Here is a 22,913-nt window from a genome sequence, read left to right on the forward strand (position 1 = left end):
TTGATTAGTGCTTGGGGTTATTGTCTTGCTGGAAGATCCACTTGCGGCCAAGTGTCAGCCTCCTGGCAGAGGCACTCAGGTTTTTGGCAAAAAATGTCCTGTTACTTGGTAAAGTTGACGTTAACATCAAAGACACCAACACCATATTTTACTGTAGGTATGAGATACTTTTCTTCATATGCTTCTATTTTTGAACGCCAAACCCACCAGCATGGTCAAAGAGCTCTAATTTCATGTAGTTTTTTTTGCAAACAATATAGCTCAGTATTTGGATTATTTTATACAGTCATTTTTGCTCATCTTTATCAAGGGTGCCAATAATTATGGACCTGACTGTTTAGCCTTCTTACTGAATCAGAAAATCAAACGTTTTTTATGGTTGCTTATTAAAGTTAGCTGGCTAACTCATTGATCCTATTTTATAGTAGAATCAATCAGGAAAAACACATGAACCAAAATAACAACAGCTTTAGTTCACTGGCAGCACAAATGCAAGGGTACACTTTGATCTTATAATGAGCCGCGAGTAAGGAAGATAAGACATCACTGGCTTTTGGAAAATGTGTGGAAAGAAATTGCTTGTGGGTTAATTAAACCTAAAAATGCATAAACCCCAAGTGACAATGTTTGCATATGTATCCAGCAATTAAAAATCTGGATGGAGAGAAGGCCGTGCCTAAAGGTATTGTGGGTTTTGATTTAATCTCAGAGCGAATCATTGTGATTGACACATAGTTTGCGGGGACGCTGCACACGGTCATGTGGGCCCTGGGCCGTCTATAGCACTGCCTGTTCATTTCAATATGCAGATTGAGAGGAACAGCCCCCTTTATCAAGGTCATTTTGCAAGTGCACGCAAATGTAGCATGCCATGTACTTCAATGTCTGGTGTCTGGACATATTTTACCATATTCTAAAATTAACATGCACTGCAATAAATGCTTATTCAACAGCTTCATTGTTACTGGAACAATTGCGATGACTCAGGCCATACCAGTGCATTGCATTTTCAGAAACCAAGGTTTAATAAATTAAAATGTACATGAGCAAATTAAGTAAACAAATATTACAATAAAAAAACATTAACTGCACAAATGTAGTAGTTTGAATGCAATAAAGTTTTAAAAGTACACTGATTACTTGTTTTCTGATTGAAAGAGGCTTTGAATTTCCCCTAAAGAAGACTTGCATATAAAACAGCTGAAAAGGCAAAAAAGACAGGATCAGTCAAAGATCATTACAAAGGTTCAGAGAAGATACAGTAGTCTATTTCACATCCAGGTATACAATGTTTCACAAAAATAATTGCCTAATAGGCAACCGGGCGGGAGGTACTGTAAATCTACAGGACAAATAATAGCAGAGTAACAATGTTTCACAATCTTTACCACATGCTGGGTTACTTCTACAAAGCTATACAAAATAAAGACGTGGCCAAGTCTGGTCCATCAGTGTTCTACACAAGCCCCGACAAAAATGGGGAGACAGACATGCAAGTTTAAGGTACATCATCATCCACACCCGTTACAGGGGAAGAAAAAGTGTGGTTCAGCACTAATCCACTAGAAGTGGAAATGGATATATAACAAATTTAATACAAAGATTCCTTATTATTCAAGTCCTTGCACAAAAAAAGTGATTAGGCAGCATCAAGCCGTTTTACAAAAAAAAGTGTCTCTTTCCTTCCATATCTTAGCAGAATGGATGTATGTTTTCAGAAGAGGATGTCTTCATTTTTTATGAGGAACTCCACCACCTGCCGTTGGTAACGGATGTCGTTGAGTGCCGTCATGGCATCCAGGTTTGGGGCACGCAGGAGGGTGGGCCCGAAAACAATGCCCAGGTTCTCTGCATTCATCAGGTTGTCCTTCTCATTCAACGTTACCCTGTAGAAGAGGCACATCAAGGAGAGGCAATTAACAATCTGAGCATTCAATTATAACCATATGTCTCAGATAAACAAGCATGCTCTTACAAATCACCAGGGTAACACAATGTTTTGTAGAGAAGCTAGAGGGTGTCAATAACTCACCTCTTTAAATGGACCATGAGGTACCTCAGGGTTTCACTGTGTGCTGCAGGCAGAAGTTCCAGAGCCTCACGGAAGGCCTCTTGCTGCTTCTCTGGGTCTTCCAGCTCTGAGAAGCAAACAGAAGCACGGGGTGAAAGCAGAGCAGTCTCTCTGTCTACAGACTCTCACAAGACACTCTCAAAACCTCCCATAGAAATATCCGTGATCAATGGGTCTCACTGAAATTATTTACTATCATGTGGGTTTGTTCCACCTCAAAAAAGCACAAGAAAGACGATTTTGAAACTCACCATCTCAGATTGTTCTGAAATTGTTTCTGTAGTTAGAAACAGATAAGATAAGCATTCCTGAAATATTATTTTGTTGAAATATAATTTGATCTCTGAGAAATTAAGCTAATTGATTGCACCCAAATTGGCCATTTTAATTTATAGCTGAAGCTGTGGCTCTATATGTATTGTGATTAGTGACATAAACCATTAAACCCAACGCAACCCAATTCCATTACAATTGCAAAACACTATACAGTGTGTGTTTGGGCCTTTTACCATTGAAGACCTTTAGAGACCTTAAAATTGAAACCATTGGAACTGCTGTAGCCTAATGGTTTGCTTGTTCACCAGGAATGGTCTAACAGTAACTAATCCCTTTTTTGAAGGGGACATTTCCTGGACACAGGTTAAAGTGTAAAATAAGAAGAAACTAATTTGCTTTCATGGAGGACTGGCTTGAATTGTGAGGATGACCACACAATTTATTTTAATCATGAGGCAAATCTATTGACCCCTCCTGTCTCAGCCTCCAGTATTTATGCTGCAGTAGTTTATGTGTCGGGGGGCTAGGGTCAGTTTGTTATATCTGGAGTACTTCTCCTGTCCTATTCGGTGACCTGTGTGAATTTAAGTGTGCTCTCTCTAATTCTCTCTTTCTCTCTTTCTCTCTCTCGGAGGACCTGAGCCCTAGGACCATGCCTCAGGACTACCTGACATGATCGACTCCTTGCTGTCCCCAGTCCACCTGGCCGTGCTGCTGCTCCAGTTTCAACTGTTCTGCCTTATTATTATTTGACCATGCTGGTCATTTATGAACATTTGAACATCTTGGCCATGTTCTGTTATAATCTCCACCCGGCACAGCCAGAAGAGGACTGGCCACCCCACATAGCCTGGTTCCTCTCTAGGTTTCTTCCTAGGTTTTGGCCTTTCTAGGGAGTTGTTCCTAGCCACCGTGCTTCTACACCTGCATTGCTTGCTGTTTGGGGTTTTAGGCTGGGTTTCTGTACAGCACTTTGAGATATCAGCTGATGTACGAAGGGCTATATAAATACATTTGATTTGATTTGATATTGGTTTTCTACCCAAAGTTGCAAAGGCAATGTTGTGAACTATTGAATAAAACAAATGAGACCAGTATTTGGATAAAAGAGTGTGGTTGTATAGCAGGTACAGGGGCATCTAGTGGTCAAAACCTGGTATTTTCACACTACTTTTTGGTAAATAATGCAAGTGAATTCAATTACTAATTTCTCTGAATAATGAAAAAAAACACCAGATTCACAGAGAATACATTTCATAGTATGGAGAAGCAATACTCCAAGCCGTGGCGTTATACTACTTGACAAACATAGAGAACTGATACTGTATACTGGTTGTTGGGGTGGGGTTGGCATGGGGTGTGGGCGTCAGTGGGTGGCTTTTGACTATTATTTTGGATTCATTGTGTCTTAGGAAGAACTTTGGTCCAAATCGGATGTTGGGTACTATATTTATTGAATATTATCTGAATCGTATAAATTAAAATTGACAATTTGGGTGCAATCAATTAGCTTAATTTATCTGAGATAACACTTCATTTCAACAAAATAATGTTTCAGGAATGTGAATCTTACCTGTTTCTAACTACAGAAAGAATTTCAGAATAATCTGAGATGGTGGGTGTCATGGCTTGGCGAAATGACATGGAACAAGGTTTTTCCCCTTCACATCAGAGTGCACTCAAGTCAATATAACTGATTACCACACAAGTCATTTTCTAAAACAGAACCATAAGAACTTCAAAGGGAGAGAAGCATCTGATGCTCATTTTATGTGGGCTGCATGAAAGTGCATTACATTCTCCACTGAATGCCCAGTATTGTTAATAACGATACATAAATAGTGGAAATTCAGTAAACACAACAATGAAAACTCAAAAACATCATGACCTATTTTGCAGAATCATTTCTGAACACTCACAGAGCAAAAAGGAAGACCTGAATACATTTTCACTGAATGCTTCCATAATGCATCATGGCTTTAATGTTGAGGGATTTACATAATTCAACCACATATATGAAAAGGCACACCAATGGTAGTTCTTCTTGCATGGTACATTTTCCGTGGTGCTGGTGCGTGACTGAAACAATTATACATGGTTTTAACCAGCAGAGAAGAGGAAAAAGCTGCTTTTGTTGAACTCACTTGCAACCTCAATGAACCTGGGGTAGGCATCGTATGAGATGACAGGAATGGGTAAATCCCTGAGGTACAGTTTAAGTGCTCCCGTGATGATGTTGATATCTTCATAAGCGTTTGCAGAGATGTCTGTCTTCTCACCATCTGTGAAGAGATATAACACATTTGTTAGAAAAGAGGGAAGAACTGTCTGGATGTGCATAAGACATTGCATTACATTCGTCTTGCTGATTGAACTCAAGGAAATTGAGTTCAATCAGCATGGTGTGCTTGTGGTGTAGTGTAAGGTGAGAACTAAAGGGATTGTGTCACCGTGGGGGATGAAATCTAGGCTGGTCCTCTGCTTTGACGCGCCTGGCCTGCTTTCCTCCGACTGTTCCTGAGTCCGACACAGTATCAAGAGCAGGCCATGGCCTAATTCTGAGGGTCTACATATCACAGTGTTGTGAGCTGGAATGACACTCTTGTCATAGGTGATCTCCCATACACTGGTCTAGCTAAGGTTCAGCCCATAGCTCCAGGGTTGCCCTCAATCCATTTCTAAACTCACTCTGCACTGGGCAGAGAACGAGGCAGGCTAACTACCTCTTTAACTGGAGTAGATAAATGAAGTTGGAGGTTTAATACTACGGTGAATTACATTTCGGTCAGCTACAGCCTTTGGACTAGTCCAATAACGGCCTTTGAACTAGTCCAATAATTTGCCATCCCCAGAGCTGGCCCATGGCCCTATCTGTAAATCCTGTGAGTGGACCGTGTCAGGACGAGCCATGCTCTCCAGATGGAGATGAATCCCTCCACAAATGTGTCACTTTCCCATTAATCACAAATATGCAAACACATCGCATTGCCAACATTTAACTCAAAGATTAGTTCAATGTAAACCATCACATTGAGCACACATGGAGGCGCTAAGAGCTGACAAGCACGCTACTGTGAGAGGCACCCGAGGGGTTTGTTAACACCCGAACAGAAGGATAGGGGTGTCAAAAGAAGACACACCTCTGTCAAATGCCGACTTGACATCTTCGACTGAATCGCTGAATCCAGACATTCTGTAGAGCCCTTCAGACTTCAGACCTATGACAGAGGGATAGAGAGGGATTAATGAACAATTCTGCATTTACATAACATAACATAGGACTGAAGTAGGCATCCAAGAGCAAAATAAATAGAGGCAAATTCACCTTCAGCGGTCACCTTGGGCAACATAGAGAATGTCATTAACAGCTCTTCAACATGCATGAAATTAAGAATGTCTACAATAGCACACAGGGAATAACATGGGCAGATGCAAATAGTTTTCCGCACCATTGGACAAAATAATAAAGACATAAATCAAACATAGCATTAGTTACAGACGTAGATTACCGGGCTAGACAATGAGGTAGAAATGAGGGTTTTACATCGTTGAGTGATTCAACTGAGGCAGCAGCAGCAACACAGTAAACTATTCTCCATTACACATGTACAATTACCAGGCCTCCCATCAGCTCTCCAAGTCATATTAATGGATGGGACCAACGTTACAATCATTAGTCCTTCACCTTCTACTCCCTACACTGAATTGGGTTTGTGTGCAAGTCCATCACATTACATTACAATTTCGTTACAATTCTCAAAATATAACATTTCCTGAAAAGGAAAGAGGGAGTGAATGGTGTAATTGCCAAGTATTTTAATAGAGCCATGGCCATCTATCTTCTGCTCACCTCTTGATTCAATTTCCTGTATGCACATGTCCACTACCATGGGTCGCTTGGTGTTGTGAGCTTTCACCAGAGTTGTTAGCTCACAGCTGTACACTTTCTTGACGTGTTTCAGGTCTGGCACGCAGTTGCGGGGTACCATAGTGGAGCACTGCTTGTGGACGTTCAAACCACAGTCTGAAAGAAAAGAGGAAGAGGAGAGTCAGAGTGGACAACCTAAGAGGGATATCTTCCAATGATACGATCTTCCAGGGAAATAATAGACCTGATTGAGCATTGAAGTGTACCAAAATGATTAGCCTGCATCCCCCAAATTGCTCATTTCATTTTAGTTGACTGGCTTGTTTTGTTTTTGCTTGCTAAGGCCTACATCTTCTTGAATATTTGCCGTCGGCATGTCATTGGACGACTGGAGAATTCTGTCCTAGCTGTTGACTTCACTCACTGGTCAGCTGCCAGGGGTGTTATTGGAGTCACCTTGAGCACCGGAGTGGAACACAGGTCCACAAACAATCCCTCATTCAGACAGTGTGCCATTCATGCATAAAAAGAATTCATAACAAATTCCACAAAGTTTGATCTTATAGCTAGCTACCAAATGTATTCTTGATTTTCCTATGTAGCTTGGTTTGTTTTGTCATTTTTACACACAAAAATAATTTGTAGCTCAACATGTTCCTCATTTATGCTCTTCTAAGCAGTGAATATGTAGTTTTAATGAGCATCTCACGCTGCTTTGGTCTTCAGTACTAGTGATTGGGGCCTGAGGTGCAACTGCCTGCCTCAGAATCAGAGCAGATATCAGCTTGTAGGGAGCACAGCACACTGAGCACAGCACAGCAGCCTACAGAGAACAGACGCAGAGTAACTCCTGCTCCGCTTTGTAACAGAGGCTCTTAGAAGGAATTAGAGGCCACTGAAAACAACGTGGCCTGGAGGAGGGAGAGTCAAGCATGCATGCTCCATTCTCCTCCAGAATCTGGGCTCGCACACAATGGCCGTGCAGGCAGAAATTCAGCCGCGGCGGGCAACATCAGACCTAGATTCAGAGGAAATATGTCATACATTTTGCTCCTCAAATATCAATAATTAAAAAATCACAAAAAGACTATGATCTACTGGTATAACTATACATATTTTGATTAATATGGACCCTCAGAGAAATTTCACCAGGCTTTATTCATGTGCATTGATGCAGAAATGTAATTACGTTTAAGAGATGATTCTCTTAAGGGTATGAGACAGGCAGTGTAATAGAGGGCAGCCTCTCACCAGGCACAGGTCTGCTGAACTGGTGTTGTGCATGTGAGCACGCACGCACACACACACAATGATGTGGTGGGAGAGCCCCAAGGGAGCCTAGGAGCCTGCAGAAAGACACTGCTTTACTGCACTGTCAGCTCTGTTGCCATGGCGAGGAGAAGACACTCCAGTGAGGATAAGCTCTGCTCTGATATGGCTAAAAGGGTTTGACACTGGAGGTGGGGAAAGAGGTAAGGGTCCAGTCCCGCTGGTAGCCAATCAACACATTATCATGTAGTTTAACCTTTACCGTGCCTGGGATCCCCAATGGTTCTCTATCTCACCATCTCTAATGCCACAGCATAATACACCATCTCTAACGGCAGCAGCATAATACACCATCTCTAATGGCAGCAGCATAATACACCATCTCTAATGGCAGCAGCATGATATACCATCTCTAATGGTAGCAGCATAATACACCATCTCTAATGGCAGCAGCATAATACACCATCTCTAATGGCAGCAGCATAATACACCATCTCTAATGGCAGCAGCATAATACACCATCTCTAATGGCAGCAGCATAATACACCATCTCTAATGGCAGCAGCATGATACACCATCTCTAATGGCAGCAGCAAGATACACCATCTCTAATGGCAGCAGCATGATATACCATCTCTAATGGTAGCAGCATAATACACCATCTCTAATGGCAGCAGCATGATATACCATCTCTAATGGTAGCAGCATAATACACCATCTCTAATGGCAGCAGCATAATACACCATCTCTAACGGCAGCAGCATAATACACCATCTCTAATGGCAGCAGCATAATACACCATCTCTAATGGCAGCAGCATAATACACCATCTCTAATGGCAGCAGCATGATATACCATCTCTAACGGCAGCAGCATAATACACCATCTCTAATGGCAGCAGCATAATACACCATCTCTAATGGCAGCAGCATAATACACCATCTCTAATGGTAGCAGCATAATACACCATCTCTAATGGCAGCAGCATAATACACCATCTCTAATGGCAGCAGCATAATACACCATCTCTAATGTCAGCAGCATGCTACACCATCTCTAATGGCAGCAGCATGGCATGATACACCATCTCTAATGGCAGCAGCATAATACACCATCTCTAATGGCAGCAGCATGATACACCATCTCTAATGGCAGCAGCATGATACACCATCTCTAATGGTAGCAGCATAATACACCATCTCTAATGGCAGCAGCATAATACACCATCTCTAATGGCAGCAGCATTATACACCATCTCTAATGGCAGCAGCATGATACACCATCTCTAATGGCAGCAGCATGATACACCATCTCTAATGGCAGCAGCATGATACACCATCTCTAATGGCAGCAGCATGATACACCATCTCTAATGGCAGCAGCAAGATACACCATCTCTAATGGCAGCAGCATAATACACCATCTCTAATGGCAGCAGCATGATACACCATCTCTAATGGCAGCAGCATATATAATATTATATGTAGTTCTCCATCATCAAATCAAATTGTATGTGTCACATGTGCCGAATACAACAGGTGTTGAATACAACAGATGTTAGCATTTCACCTTACAGTGAAATGCTAACTTACAAGCCCTTAACCAACAATGCAGTTTTAAGAAAATACCTAAAATAAATGTTTAAAAAAAAGTAAGAGCAGCAGTAAATAACAACAGCGAGGCTATATACAGGGGGTACCGGTACAGATTCAATGTCAATGTGTGGGGGCACCGGTGTCGAGGTAAATAAGATAATATGTACATGTATGTAGAGTTATTAAAGTGACTATGCATAAATAATAACTGAGAGTAGCAGCAGGGTTCTGGGGGCGGGGGGGCAATGCAAATAGTCTGGGTAACCATTTGATTACCTGTTCAGGAATCTAATGGGCTTGGGGGTAGAAGCTATTTAGGAGCCTCTTGGACCTAGACTTGGTGCTTCCGGTACAGCTTGCCATGAGGTAGCAGAGAGAACAGTCTATGGCTAGGGTGGCTGGAGTCTTTGACAATTTTAAGGGCCTTCCTCTGACACCGCCTGGTATAGAGGTCCTGGATGGCAGGAAGCTTGGCCCCGGTGATGTACTGGGCCGTACACACTAACCTCTGTAGTGCCTTGCGGTCAGAGGCCGAGCAGTTGCCGTACCAGGTAGTAATGCAGCCCGTCAGGATGTTCTCGATGGTGCAGCTGTAAAACCTTTTGAGGATCTGAGGACCCATGCCAAATCTTTTCAGTCTCCTGAGGGGGAATAGGTTTTGTCGTGCCCTCTTCACGACTGTCTTTGTGTGATTGGACCATGTTAGTTTGTTGGTGATGTAGACGCCAAGCTCTCAACCTGCTTCACTACAGCCCCATTGGTGAGAATGGGGGTGTGCTTGGTCCTCCTTTTCCTGTAGTCCACAATCATCTCCTTTGTCTTGATCATGTTGAGGGAGAGATTGTTGTCCTTGCACCACACGGCCAGGTCTCTGACCTCCTCCCTATAGGCTGTCTCATCGTTGTCGGTGATCAAGCCTACCACTGTTGTGTCATCAGAAAACGTAATGATGGTGTTGGAGTCGTGCCTGGCCGTGCAGTCATGAGTGAACAGGGAGTACAGGAGGGAGCTGAGTAAGCACCCCTGAGGGGCCCTCATGTTGAGGATCAGCGTGGCGGATGTGTTGTTACCCACCCTTACCACCTCGGGACAGCCCGTCAGGAAGTCTAGGATCTAGTTGGAGAGAGAGGTGTTTAGTCCTACGGTCCTTAGCTTAGTGTTGAGCTTTGATAGCACTATGGTGTTGAACACGGAGCTGTAGTCAATGAATAGCATTCTCACACAGGTGTTCCTTTTGTCCATGTGGGAAAGGGCAGTGTGGAGTGCAATAGAGATTGCATCATCTGTGGATCTATTGGTGCGGTACGCAAATTAGAGTAGGTCTAGGGTTTATGGGATAATGATGTTGATGTGAGCCATGACCAGCCTTTCAAAGCATTTCATGGCTACAGACGTGAGTGCTACAGGTCGGTAGTCATTTAGGAAGGTTACCTTAGTATTCTTGGGCACAAGAACTATGGTGGTCTGCTTGAAACATGTTGGTATTACAGACTCAGACAGACAGGGAGAGGTTGAAACTGTCAGTCAAGACACTTGCCAGTTGGTCAGCGCATGCTCAGAGTACACTTCTTGGTAATCCGTCTAGTCCTGCGGCCTTGTGAATGTTGACCTGTTTGAAGGTCTTACTCACATCGGCTGCGGAGAGTGTGATCGTATAGTCGTCCGGGAACAGCTGATGCTCTCATGCATGTTTCAGTCTTACTTGCCTCGAAGCAAGCATAGAAGTAATTTAGCTCGTCTGGTAGGCAGGCTCGTGTCACTGGGCAGCTCTCGGCTGTGCTTCCCTTTGTAGTCTGTAATAGTTTGCAAGCCCTGCCACATCTGACGAGCGTCAGAGCCGGTGTGACTCAATCTTAGTCCTGTATTGATGTTTTGCCTGTTTGATGGGATTTCTTATATGCTTCCGGGTTAGAGTCCCGCTCCTTGAAAGCGGCAGCTCTCCGATTTAGCTCAGTGCGAATGTTGCCTGTAATCCATGGCTTCTGGTTGGGGTATGTACTGTATGTACAGTCACTGTGTGGACGACGTCATCGATGCACTTATTGATAAAGTCAGTGACTGATGTGGTGTACTCCTCAATGCCATCGGAAGAATCCCGGAACATATTCCAGTCTGAGCTAGCAAAACAGTCCTGTAGTTTAGCATCTGCTTCATCTGACCACTTTTTTATAGACCAAGTCACTGGTGCTTGCAGCTTGAATTGTTTCTTGTAAGCAGGAATCAGGAGGATAGATTTATGATTTGCCAAATGGAGAGCAAGGGAGAGCTTTGTACGTGTCTCTGTGTGTGGAGTAAAGGTGGTCGAGAATTAGTTTTTCCTCTGGTTGCACATTTAACATGCTGGTAGAAATGAGGTAAAACTGATTTAAGTTTCCCTGCATTAAAGTCCTCGGCCACTTGGAGCGCTGCCTCTGTATGAGCGTTTTCCTGTTTGCCTATGGCGGAATACATCTCATTGAGCAGGGTTTTATTGCCAGTATCTGTCTGTGGTGGTACGTAGACAGCTACGAAAAATACAGATGAAGACTCTCTGGGTAGATAGTGTGGCCTACAGCTTATCATGAGATACTCTACCTCAGGCGAACAAAACCATTGAGACTTCCAGCTGTTGTTCACATATATGCATAGGCCCCCGCCCCGTGTCTTACCAAAGACTGCTGTTCTGTCCTGCCGATGGGGTGTATAACCCGCCAGCTGTTTGTTCTTAATCTCGTCGCTCAGCCACAACTCGGTGAAACATAAGATATTACAGTTTTGAATGTCCCGTTGGTAGGATATACGTGCTTTCAGCTCGTCCCATTTGTTTTCCAGCGATTGAACATTAGCTAGCAGGACGGAAGGCAATGGCAGATTATCCACTCGTCACCTGATCCTCGCAAGGCACCCTGATCTCTTTCCGCAAAATCTGCGTTTCCTTCTCCATCGAATAACGGGGATCTGGGCCTGGTCGGGTGTCTGTATTATATCCCTCCCGTCCGACTCATTGAACTCTTCGTCCAGTTTGAGGTGAGCATTCGCAGTTCTGATTTTTGGTCATAAGAGACGGTAGCAGCAACATTATGTACAAAACAAGTTACGAACAACACGAAAAAACAAACAAAATAGCATGGTTGGTTAAGAGCCGATAAGACGGCAGCCCTCCCCTCCGGCACCATCGTAGTTGCATAGAATGGGGATGAATAGAGAATGGGCTGTGTGACCGAGCTCTCTGGTTTTTAATGCGGGAGGAAATGGAGTTCCTTCCCAGCGCTCAGAGCTCAGAGCCCAGAGCTTTGTTTTCTTCATGGGCATGATGGTATGAGACTGGGGGGCGTCCTCTGATGAGGAAATGTGGCACAACAAGCACTGGCAGGGTCTGGCTTCCTGGCGCTTGCCCAAAAACACATACAGAAAGAAAGGGGGAGCACATTTTTGGAATGCTAAATTCAAACATCGCATAAGACTTAACTGTCCTAGATTCTGGTCGCCATGGGTTTTGTCTGAAGGAATGGCAAAAAAAGTCTATAGAGAATCTCCAAAAATAGGCGCTTTTCATTCGATTGTCATCTGCTTTCTAAGGCAGCGCATAAATTATTCATGGCTCAGCTTCCACAGACATATGTGTGGCTCACTGTGACACATCAATAATATATTAAACACACACATCAGTCCACGTTAATACCTCATTATCAACACCGGGGGACTTCTGTTAATCAAAAAACAATGATAAAAACATTATGATTTTTTAATAATTTCGGATATTTTGTACATGTGAAACCATTCACGTGGTTTTTGGACACGTGAATTTCTCACTTGTTTTCTCCCCACATTTCATTATTTTTCACATGATTATGTTCACCACTTCCAGCTACATCTGGTCTCCCATCTAAGGACCAACCAGAACCAACCCTGCTTAGCTTCAGAGGCAAACTAGAAGTGGGATGCAGGGTGATACATCGCTGGAATGAATGTGACAAAACTTCAAAAAGGCAGCGAAAACAAAGGCCAGGGTAACAACAACAAATTGCAGAAAAGAGGGAGGCGTTATATTTAATTGCGTTATCATTATTATTATATTTTTTTTTAAATTATCACTGAATACAATTTTTTTTACCCTCGCATTTAAAAAGTATTTCCTTGAAATATTTGGTTTTGCTATTAATACTTTGGTGTTTATGTTTTGCTTTCAGTATCATTATTTTTGTTGGCAATTCGAAGAATGTTGTTCTCGACTTCAGAAGTTTTGCTTGATATTAATGGTGCAAAAGTAACTCACTTAATAGAGGATTACACCATATAATAACACTATTACTCTATTGAAGGTGTTTTAAGCCGCAATCTTTAATTTAAACATAAACAAAGTGTATCCCCGCCACAGTTTCGGTAAAAAGCAGCGGGATGGGGCTGGAGAAATGCAACCACTCTTAAATCCATAGATTACGCTAAGAATGCATGGAATAACCATCCATGATATCAACATTTTTGTTTTAAACATGTTTGTTTACATTTAATTTGCATACTAACATTGGAGTTTTCTTACATGTGAAACAATCACGTGAAAGTTTTTCACATATGAAACTGCAAATTCGATTTTTACATGTGGTTGTTTTTCACATGTGAAACTACATATCCAATTTCCCCGTGAAAGTTAACATGTGAAACCACAAATTTCATGCGAAACTGCAATTCACATGTAAGGCGAAAACATGTAATTCTCCTCACATGTTAATAAAAGGTGGTGTTAACATGTGAACTCTAAATGTAATACATATGAAAATATGGTTTCACAAATGAAGGAAGTTTAAGCTCAACATGTGAAAACAGATACTGTATTTCATATGTGAAAGTGCGATTTCACATGTGAAAATACGATTTTTCACACGTGAAACTGCAAATTTGACATGTTTTCTTTTTTGTAAGGGTGGTGTGATCCTAAAACTTTTGCTCTCAAGCTAATTAGTTCATCCTTTTTAGAGACCTCCCATTTTTGACATATGACATTCATTGGATGCCACAATTATACCACATTTTTATGTTATCCTAGCATTATAAAATGGCTTGTTACCTAATATCCTGTGATAATAAAAATGATATAAAATCACTATAATACATTCAAAAAACATTTTTAAAACAATTAAATGGGAACAAAGGAATCTCATGACTATACTGTACATCTTGTAAATGGCTCCAAAACATCAGCTACTGGTTATTGTTCAAAAGGCAGCAAAATCACTCAACTAGTAATATCAGCCCTGATTGGATAAATAGGCCTAGACGTACACGTGTTAGAACATTGTGAATCTATTCAGAGACCATCAAGTGAGTATTTCCGCATGAATCCACAGAGGCATTCTCAACCCCCCACTTCCCCTGCAACTGGAGCAGAGAGAGAGAGAGAGAGAGAGAGAGATAGCGAAGAGAGAAGGGAGAGAGGGCGAGAGAGCGAGAGACAGTCTGAGTCCGAACGCCACTGTACATTATGATAATGGACTGATCAATGACAGGATATAGAGTGCATATAGAGTGCATATAAGTACACTATTAGTCTGACGTTGAGTGGAAAACAACTGCTTTGAACATTACGTGAGAATATGGGAATTTTCATTATAGCTTGTCATTTGAACAGTGGAATAGTAGCTATAAGCAGACTCATCAACTTGACCTCTCATTCATTAGTACAGTAACACACAATCTGCTCTTAGAGCATGGCTTTCACATTAGTGGGAGTATGGATTACATCACACTGAGTAAATGCTTGATGTTCTTATTTCACTCTATTATACAACTCCTCTAATCTATTCCCAACACATGGTGGGATTTTAGATTAAGGGACGCAATAGGACACATACTTACAAACACTCACATTAAAAAGCAGGTTACCCACATACTGGGGTGAGAACATAAAAGTCCATTACATAAATAGAGAACAGCGTGTTGTTAAGAAAAGAGCAGCCAGGAGCAGCAGCTGTATAGTGGCTGTCTACTGTTAAGTATAGCACAGTACGTACCTGCACACTTGACTCCCTGAGCCTTCAGCCCCCACATGAAGTTGGCACAGTATTCACACCAGTGAGGTCCCCGGAACGTGTGGACCTGAAGGATAGTAAGAGAGAGAGAGTGCGAGAGAGAGAGAGAGAGAGAGAAAGCTGGCAGTCAGAAGCTGCAGTCATGTACTGCACAGGTACCATACCTTCCCCAGGTTGCCCTGGAGAAAACCACAATGCCGGCGTCTTAAACTAGTTAAATAAAGGGATTATCTCTGTGTGTGTGTTGTAGATTAGGGGCGTTTAGAGCCCAGTCAAATCAGACAGGATGTCTAGTCCATGCTAACCATTAATGAGTGGCCAGGCTGAATAGTGGTGGTGGTGATGTGATGGTGATGCAGAACGGGGGAGGATGGGTGGGCCCTGTTGACCCTGTGCCAGTGTGAGGGGGCATGTTGTCATGGAAATGTGCTACGGCAACGGTTAAAGGATTCTCACGCAGGGAAGGGAGCTCCCACTCCGCCAGGCAACATAACAACAGCTCAGCCAATCAGGAGTGTCTGATCCAGACCTCTGGGCAGGAGGCAGTGCTGCCACCCTCTGAGGTGTTTTCCTACACGACGAAGGCAATAATGGCCCCTTTGATATGAGGTGAGAATACTAGCGCCATCAACAATACACTGTGTGAACTCACTATGGGAGCAGGGAAAGCATGAGAAGATCAGCAGTAAAACAATCCGCCACGGTATGCAATAGAGAAGATGGTATCAAGTCTGATGAACTGGGAGTTCATCAGACTATACTATTTGCAGGACGGTTAGAATCTCTTTTGGGATTCATGGTTTACAGGGAAAGGAAACCTTACTCTATTTGGTTGGAATACCTGAGCCGACAAGGTGAAAAATCTGTCGATGTGCCCTTGAGCAAGGCGCTTAAGCATAATTTGCTCCAGGGGCGCCGTACTACTATGGCAGACCTTGTAAAACAACACATTTGACTGCACCTATCTGGTGTACTTGACAATAAAACATGTTTTTGTGTGTGTGTGTGTGTGTGTGTGTGTGTGTGTGTGTCTGGAAAAAACAGAACATTTAATTAACCCATAAAACTTAGCACTGGTTGTTATGTCTGGCCTATCTGGTTAAATTTGTCTCCAATGTTCATTTTTAAAAATCATATTTTGTAATCATAACTTCAAAGAGATATCTTGGCTGTACAGAAGGTTTAGGATGATTATTCATTTTAATGCTCTGTCAATAACTATTACACCCTAACCATGTCAGCCCAGACTGCTTCCTGTTGTGAAGGGATCTTGAAACAGTTCAATGTGTGACAGACCCTTAAAATGATTTAATGGCGCATTCAGGATGGACTGCATGGCAGAGTAATAAATAAACAAGGGAAGAGGGAAGCAGGAGTCCTGTAAGTGTCAGCAGTTCTAGAACCTTTGAGGGAATGTTTCTCCCCCAGCTCCCAACTTCATTAACTAACCCAAACAGTCAGAGCAGAGCAGGGGCTAAGTCTGCTGACTGGAGCCTAATGGGGATACCACTCCTCCACTGCCCCCCCCCCCCCCCCCCTTTCCATCGCCTAATCTCCCCATCTGGTGCCCGAACCAACAACAGTGGACTACAGACCGCCCAACAGGTTTCCTTTTGAAAAACACTCAGTGGACAGATCCAAAAACAGTCCTGTTTTCTCAGGCTTTCTCTCGCCCCATAACCCCCCAAACAGACCTTCTGGTGGCCAACTGCCACCACAGCAGCATACTACAAAAAACACTGCCTGTCTACAACATGCTGAAATATAAGCCATATTTTAGAGTGGAATGGCACGAAGAGGTGCTGCAGAACTACTGTTCCTGTGGCGATCTGTCTCACCTTGAAGTTGTGGACTTTTTCGTACTTGTGCGGCAGGCTGCTGTCCTTCAGCGTGGCTTTGCGGACCAGCGAGGTGAGCTGTGAATAGGCAAACAGTTTGAGAGGCTGCCAGATTGTGGCTGGAGGTTTCTGGGGTCCTGAGATCCTCATCCCCAGAGCAGCTGCCAGTATGTCCTGCTGGTTGGCCTCCTGCTTGGCCTTCTGCACCAGGGACTTCTCTCCCTTCTGGACCTCGTAAGACTCCCTGGATGGCATTCTGACACTCAGGTTGGACAAATCAGATGAACAAGCAGCAAACCTTCTAGCGCCGTCTAAAAAGTTAGAGGCACCCTGGAAAAAACTGGATGCTTAGAGCTAGTTTAAACTATTTAATATTAATTGCATTGTTCCAATTGGACAATTCTCAACTAAGTGAACAAAAACAGCACACACAAATCGCAAAATCCAATACGCAAAAGAATGTGTCCTCCTTTAAATCCTCTCACCACAGTAAGAATTGGATGAACAATGCTCCAACGATGAGAGTCTCAAGTCCTGTGATGGTTGGAGTTGGATAGAAAAGAGAAGAAGCCTTGGGTGCTTATTTGTTCCCTGAATGTGTACGCAGATGAGCTGATGTTGTGTTAATCCTCTCCTCCCTGTGCAGAACTGATATATTCTCTCTGGAACAGAGACAGCACAGTGTGTACTGTGGATGGATGCTGCCAGCATTACCAGAGTGAGGGGAAAGAGGAGTAGTCACAACAGATTAGATGGATCGCACTGGCCAATCACAGTGAGGCAGGAGGCTGCTTATGCTTCATCGTTGCAGTTTCCCCGCCCTCTACAACCCCCCTCTCAGATCCAAAGCAGGAGAGCTTGTGTCGGAAGAGTCAGAGTGAGCGTGGGCTGATAATGAGCAATGAATGAGTCACGCATCATCAATGAGCTGCCACTGCTCACAGCTAAAGACAGAGGTGGGCTGTTGGAGAAAGGGTTATTTTCTAAATCTGGTTACCAACCATTTCCTGTTCCAGGGACCACAGAGACCTGTCCCCACACTCCAAAATGATATACAGAAAAACAAATAAACATCTCATATTTTCAGCTAGAATTCACATGAAACATTTAAAACACATGCACTTTCACAAAATAAAATTCACAAAAATATGAATAATTTAGTTGGAAACGCTATGAATAGGGAGAGGTGATGCAAGGCCATGTTTTTCAACTGCAATAGTCTGCCTACTCGCCTATATTTCAGTCACCATGCAGACAACCCAGAGAGAATTAACCCAGATGTGCTCATCCCACACAATTACAAGCTCCTTGGGGTACCTTCGAGCTTTGTTTTGTTTCCTGGCTTCAAATACATAAACAGATTAAAGTAATATGTCAATGAAGGAAATCATGAAATACTCTTTCAGCGAAATTCTGTTGAAGAGCAATATCGTTTATTCTTCCAATATCGGCTATGGAAAAATAATGCGCTGAATATTGAAACGTTAATCACAGAATTATACTGAACAAATGTACATTTCTCTAATACCAAAATTCACAGATACTGTAGTCTAGTTTTTCATTTTTTATACAAAAGAAAATGAATGAATATTGGATGAATATGTATGTATGAATATTTCTTAATTACTATAATGAGAAATGGAAGAGGAAAACATTGAGTCTCTCTGTCAGTAGGATTCTGTCTGAAATTGTGCTAATTTATTCTATTACTGATGCCAACGCGGATGGTATGCAAATTCCGCATCACATACAGAGCACAATTAAAGCGCCACGTTGGGAATGATCTGAAGCATGCTACAATCCACACAGCCAGTCAAATGTGATTATACTCCCCCATCCCAGAGGCTGATTTGGGCTCAGTTGTTAGAAAGCCATCCTTACACCTCTTAAAAGACACTGGAGGTGGAGCAGCCCAGTATGAGTGCACATAGACTCACTCTTCATGCAATCAATAAAGGAAGAGCGTATTGACGGTGTGTGTATCCCCCAACACAGAGAGATTGGGCAAAATGAGAGCTGCTAGAGACAAGCTGGTTTTGAAGATCACCGCAGGTATGATGGCATCGCATGACTGCTGTGTGCATAACTGAAAGGGACTTAGGCTGGACATGAAACAAGAGGCTTCCAATGGAGCGCTCCTCTTCCACACTGTGGAACCCTCTCTCTTCAGGAGGTAGATAGTTACATGTAAGAGGCGGATAAAAGGCAGCCCTTTCATATGCAGCCGTCCACACTCATAGACCCCGGGTTCTTCAGGAGGCTGTGCAGAGTAATTATGTAGCCTGCTGTCAAGTATGGAGAGAGCATCTGACACCCAGGATGTGGCCTTACTTTGAACGCTCCTCTAATTGACACTGATTGACGGGACTTGTTTCTCAAACATGTCCCAAGTAGGGCCTGTTGAAGAAAGGATGGATGCAAAAGCAGTTACCTTAATACATTTTGCTTCTCCGCCTAGACACGTGTCCATCTGGGCAAGTCTGGGCGTCTGGGTTCATTTGTCTCCCAATGCACCTGCCATGTCTTGGATGTGGCCTAAACACGATTTCTTTACAACCATCCAACAACAAGCATTTTGTGTGGAGTTTCTAGAAATACACTTCACGCAAATAGAAAATAAATTTCTGTTGCATTGAAACTCGTTTTGAATTTCTGCTGCACGAATACAAATGTACAGACAAACGTGTTTCTTAATATTATCTTTCATAATATTCTCTTCACAAAATGAGGGCGAAATTATTTGTGAGTTGGGATAGAGGTTAAGTAATAAGAGTAATCTGTGGTCGGACTGCAAGATTGTCATCTAATGTAATATTTTCTTAATGCATTTCTATGGCCTAGCACCATCACAAATGGGCCATTAAAGTGGAAAGGGTTTCTCTCTCATGTTCAGGTCATAAACTCTTACTGAGTACAACTACATAGACTATAAACTGGGAAATAAATGTCTCGCTTTGGGAGCATAGATTACAGGTTAACTCCATTGCTAAAAAATAGCATTTTAGCAGAGTTAATATTCTAGATACTTGTTAAGTATGCTCTTAAAAAGGTATGACTGTATGTAAATGAGGAGAAGGAGTGGTGCTGGCAGTAGAAGGATGGATTCACACTAGAGGAAGGCTGATACAAGGAGGAGGCTGAGAGAACAATTGTACATCTCTTCTCAGCCTTGAACAGAACCAAAGGTCATTCTGAGCGTTACATAACAGATTACTTAGCCTGTGATACATAATCATGTTCTAACCAGAAGAGCAGGATCATTCTAATAATGGATTCGGAAAAGGCTTTTTGTGAGGTCAGTAGATTGATCCCATAATAACTAGGGCAGTCCAGAATTGCCCAAATGTCAAAAAAATAAAAAGAAGAGGCTCAATCAACATTAAAAGCAGGTCCTAACAACCCTAAGAGAGTGGCTGTCTGATAGTCCACAGTTCTCAATACAGTGTTTCATAAAGAGCTGTACAACTCTAGCCTGGGAACCCAACCTGGTCTCGGAGCATTTCTGTAACGTAGACGCAGGGAGTCATGAAGCAAATGTAGTTAGTGAGTTTAATGACGAAGAACATTGAACGATACAAAACAAGAACAGCGTCTGAACATGGAAACGTAAACAATATTGCCTGGTGGGTGATAATGACGGAGTGTTATACGGTGCATTCGGAAAGTATTCAGACCCCTTGACTTTTTCCACATTTTGTTACTTTACAGCCTTTTTTCTAAAATGTATTCAATTGTTGTTTTTTTCTCATAAAACTACACAATAACCCATAACGACAAAGCAAAAACAGTTTTTTATACATTTTTGCTAATTTATTAAAATAAAACTGAAATAACACAGTTACATAAGTATTCAGACACTTTACTCAGTACTTTGTTGAAGCACCTTTGGCAGCGATTACAGCCTCGAGTCTTCTTCGGTATGATGCTACTAGATTGGCACACCTGCATTTGGAGAGTTTCTCCCATTTCTCTCCACAGAGCCTCTCAAGCTCTGTCGGGTTGGATGGTGAGCATTGCTTTCAGGTCTCCCCAGAGATGTTCGATCGGGTTCAAGTCTGAGCTATGGCTGGGCCACTCAAGGACTTTCAGAGACTTGTCCCAAAGACACTCCTGCATTGTCTTGGCTGTGTACTTAGGGTCATTGTCAGGTTGGGAGGTGAACCTTCACCCCAGTCAGAGGTCCTGAGAGCTCTGGAGCAGGTTTTCATCAAGGATCTCTCTGTACTTTGTGCCGTTCATCTTTGCCTCGATCCTGACTAGTCTCCTAGTCCCTGCTCACGCCCCTCTCTGCCCTCCGGTGGACGATTGAAGACTACTCTGAACAGAGCCATGAATCTCCCATAGAAACCCAGCTCCTCCTCTCCTCTCTCCCAGACAGCCGTAGCCCATTCCAACGCCGCCCGGTCAACTGGGAAATAATCATGGCAAACTTGAAGGTGAGGCCTCCCGTTTGATGGGCAAAATAGAGGGAGCACTGGAAGAGGAAGCCACGGCATTTGGATGGAGTGTTGTCATATTTGTCTGAAAGGGACAAACGGGCATCGCTGACCTAGGTAGACTGCTGAATAGGCTGGGGTACTGGCTTGCTGGGTCGACTCATGGTAGAGGATCCTCCGTTCGTTGGGAGTGACGCCCCTTGGGGAAGATCTAGACATTGAAGAATGCAGAGGACCTCATCCATTGCCGTCCCCAGTTGCACCAGCTGATCGTGGTGTTGGCGAAGTAGGTCTTCCTGTTCACCGTGAATCTGGGAGATGTCTCGGTTGGCTGCTGCTTCTATTCTGGGAGGCAATATTCTGTAACGTAGATGCAATGAGTCAGGAAGCAAGTGCAGTTAGTGAGTTTAATGATGAAGACCATTGAACGATAAAAAACAAGAAACGCATCTAAACATGGAAACATAAACAATATTGCCTGGTTGGTGACAACAACGGAGTGCTATATAAAGGGGCAGTAATCAGGGATGTGACAAAGTCCAGGTGTGCCTAATGAGGCGCAGGTGTGCGTAATGAAGGTTGCCAGGTGTTTGTCAGGATGGGTTGCCAGGACCAGTGGTTAGCAGACCGGCGACGTCGAGCGCTGGAGAGGGGGAATGGGAGTGGACGTGACAATTTCATATTATTTAGTACGTAAACTGAGACACTCCACTTAGTATGATATGTTAAGTTTCGTATGGTATGTATTAATTTGTAGATGTCCATCACCATTTTTCACATGATACAGTATGTTGTTACAAGTTGTATTATAGCTTAGGAAATTGCTAAACATACAATATGTAAAACGTACAATATGTCACGAATTTGCTAAATGTATGATATGTTACGAATTCTAGCTATGTGGCTAGGTTGCTCAATTAGCTAGACTAGGTGTTGGGGTTAGGGTTAAGGTTAGGCTCAAGTTCAGGAGTTAGGTTAAAGGGTTAATGTGAGCTAACATGCTAAGTAGTTGCTAATTAGCTAAAGTTGTCTGTGATGAGATTCAAACTGGCAACCTTTGAGTTGCTAGACGTTAGTGTTATATGCCCACCCATCCACCCCGACCAACGACCTTACTTTCGTTTTGCCTTAAGTAACCATACAGTTGAAGTCGGAAGTTTACATACACTTAGGTTGGAGTCATTAAAACTCGTTTTTCAACCACTCCACAAATTTCTTGTTAACAAACTGTTGTTTTTGCAAGTTAGGACATCTACTTCATGCATGACACAAGACATTTTTCCAACAATTGTTTACAGACAGATTATTTCACTTATAATTCACTGTATCACAATTCCAGTGGATCAGAAGTTTACATACACTAAGTTGACTGTGCCTTTAAACAGCTCGGAAAAATTCCAGAAAATTATGTCATGGCTTTAGAAGCTTCTGATAGGCTAATTGACATCATTTGAGTCAATTGGAGGTGTACCTGTGGATGTATTTCAAGGCCTACCTTCAAACTCAGTGCTTCTTTGCTTGACCTCATGGGAAAATGTAAAAAAATAAGCCAATG

At 42.7% G+C, this 22,913-nt stretch overlaps 1 protein-coding gene across 1 annotated transcript; it reads right to left on the minus strand.

The window, feature by feature from the left end:
• Nucleotides 1-308: 308 nt before the first annotated feature.
• On the minus strand, nucleotides 309-17,621 carry LOC139398453 (N-chimaerin-like). Its single transcript, XM_071144428.1, has 7 exons — nucleotides 16,923-17,621; nucleotides 15,067-15,151; nucleotides 6,198-6,371; nucleotides 5,488-5,565; nucleotides 4,492-4,629; nucleotides 2,033-2,138; nucleotides 309-1,886 (listed from the first exon to the last, which is right to left on the minus strand). Exons 1-7 carry the CDS (start codon nucleotides 17,175-17,177, stop codon nucleotides 1,715-1,717), a joined length of 1,008 nt encoding a protein of 335 aa, XP_071000529.1. The 5' UTR covers nucleotides 17,178-17,621; the 3' UTR covers nucleotides 309-1,714.
• Between the last annotated feature and the right edge of the window lie 5,292 nt (nucleotides 17,622-22,913).

The sequence above is a fragment of the Oncorhynchus clarkii genome, chromosome 3, assembly GCF_045791955.1.
Source record: "Oncorhynchus clarkii lewisi isolate Uvic-CL-2024 chromosome 3, UVic_Ocla_1.0, whole genome shotgun sequence".
NCBI lineage: Eukaryota > Metazoa > Chordata > Actinopteri > Salmoniformes > Salmonidae > Oncorhynchus > Oncorhynchus clarkii.

Coding starts and splice junctions, on each gene's coding strand:
- LOC139398453 (XM_071144428.1), bottom strand. CDS start 17,177: ATGCCATCCAGGGAGTCTTACGAGGTCCAGAAGGGAGAGAAGTCCCTG. Junction 15,152..16,922: donor AAAAAGTCCACAACTTCAAG/GTGAGACAGATC, acceptor ACTATCCTTCAG/GTCCACACGTTCCGGGGACC. Junction 2,139..4,491: donor CAGGTTCATTGAGGTTGCAA/GTGAGTTCAACA, acceptor TTTGCTTCTCAG/AGCTGGAAGACCCAGAGAAG.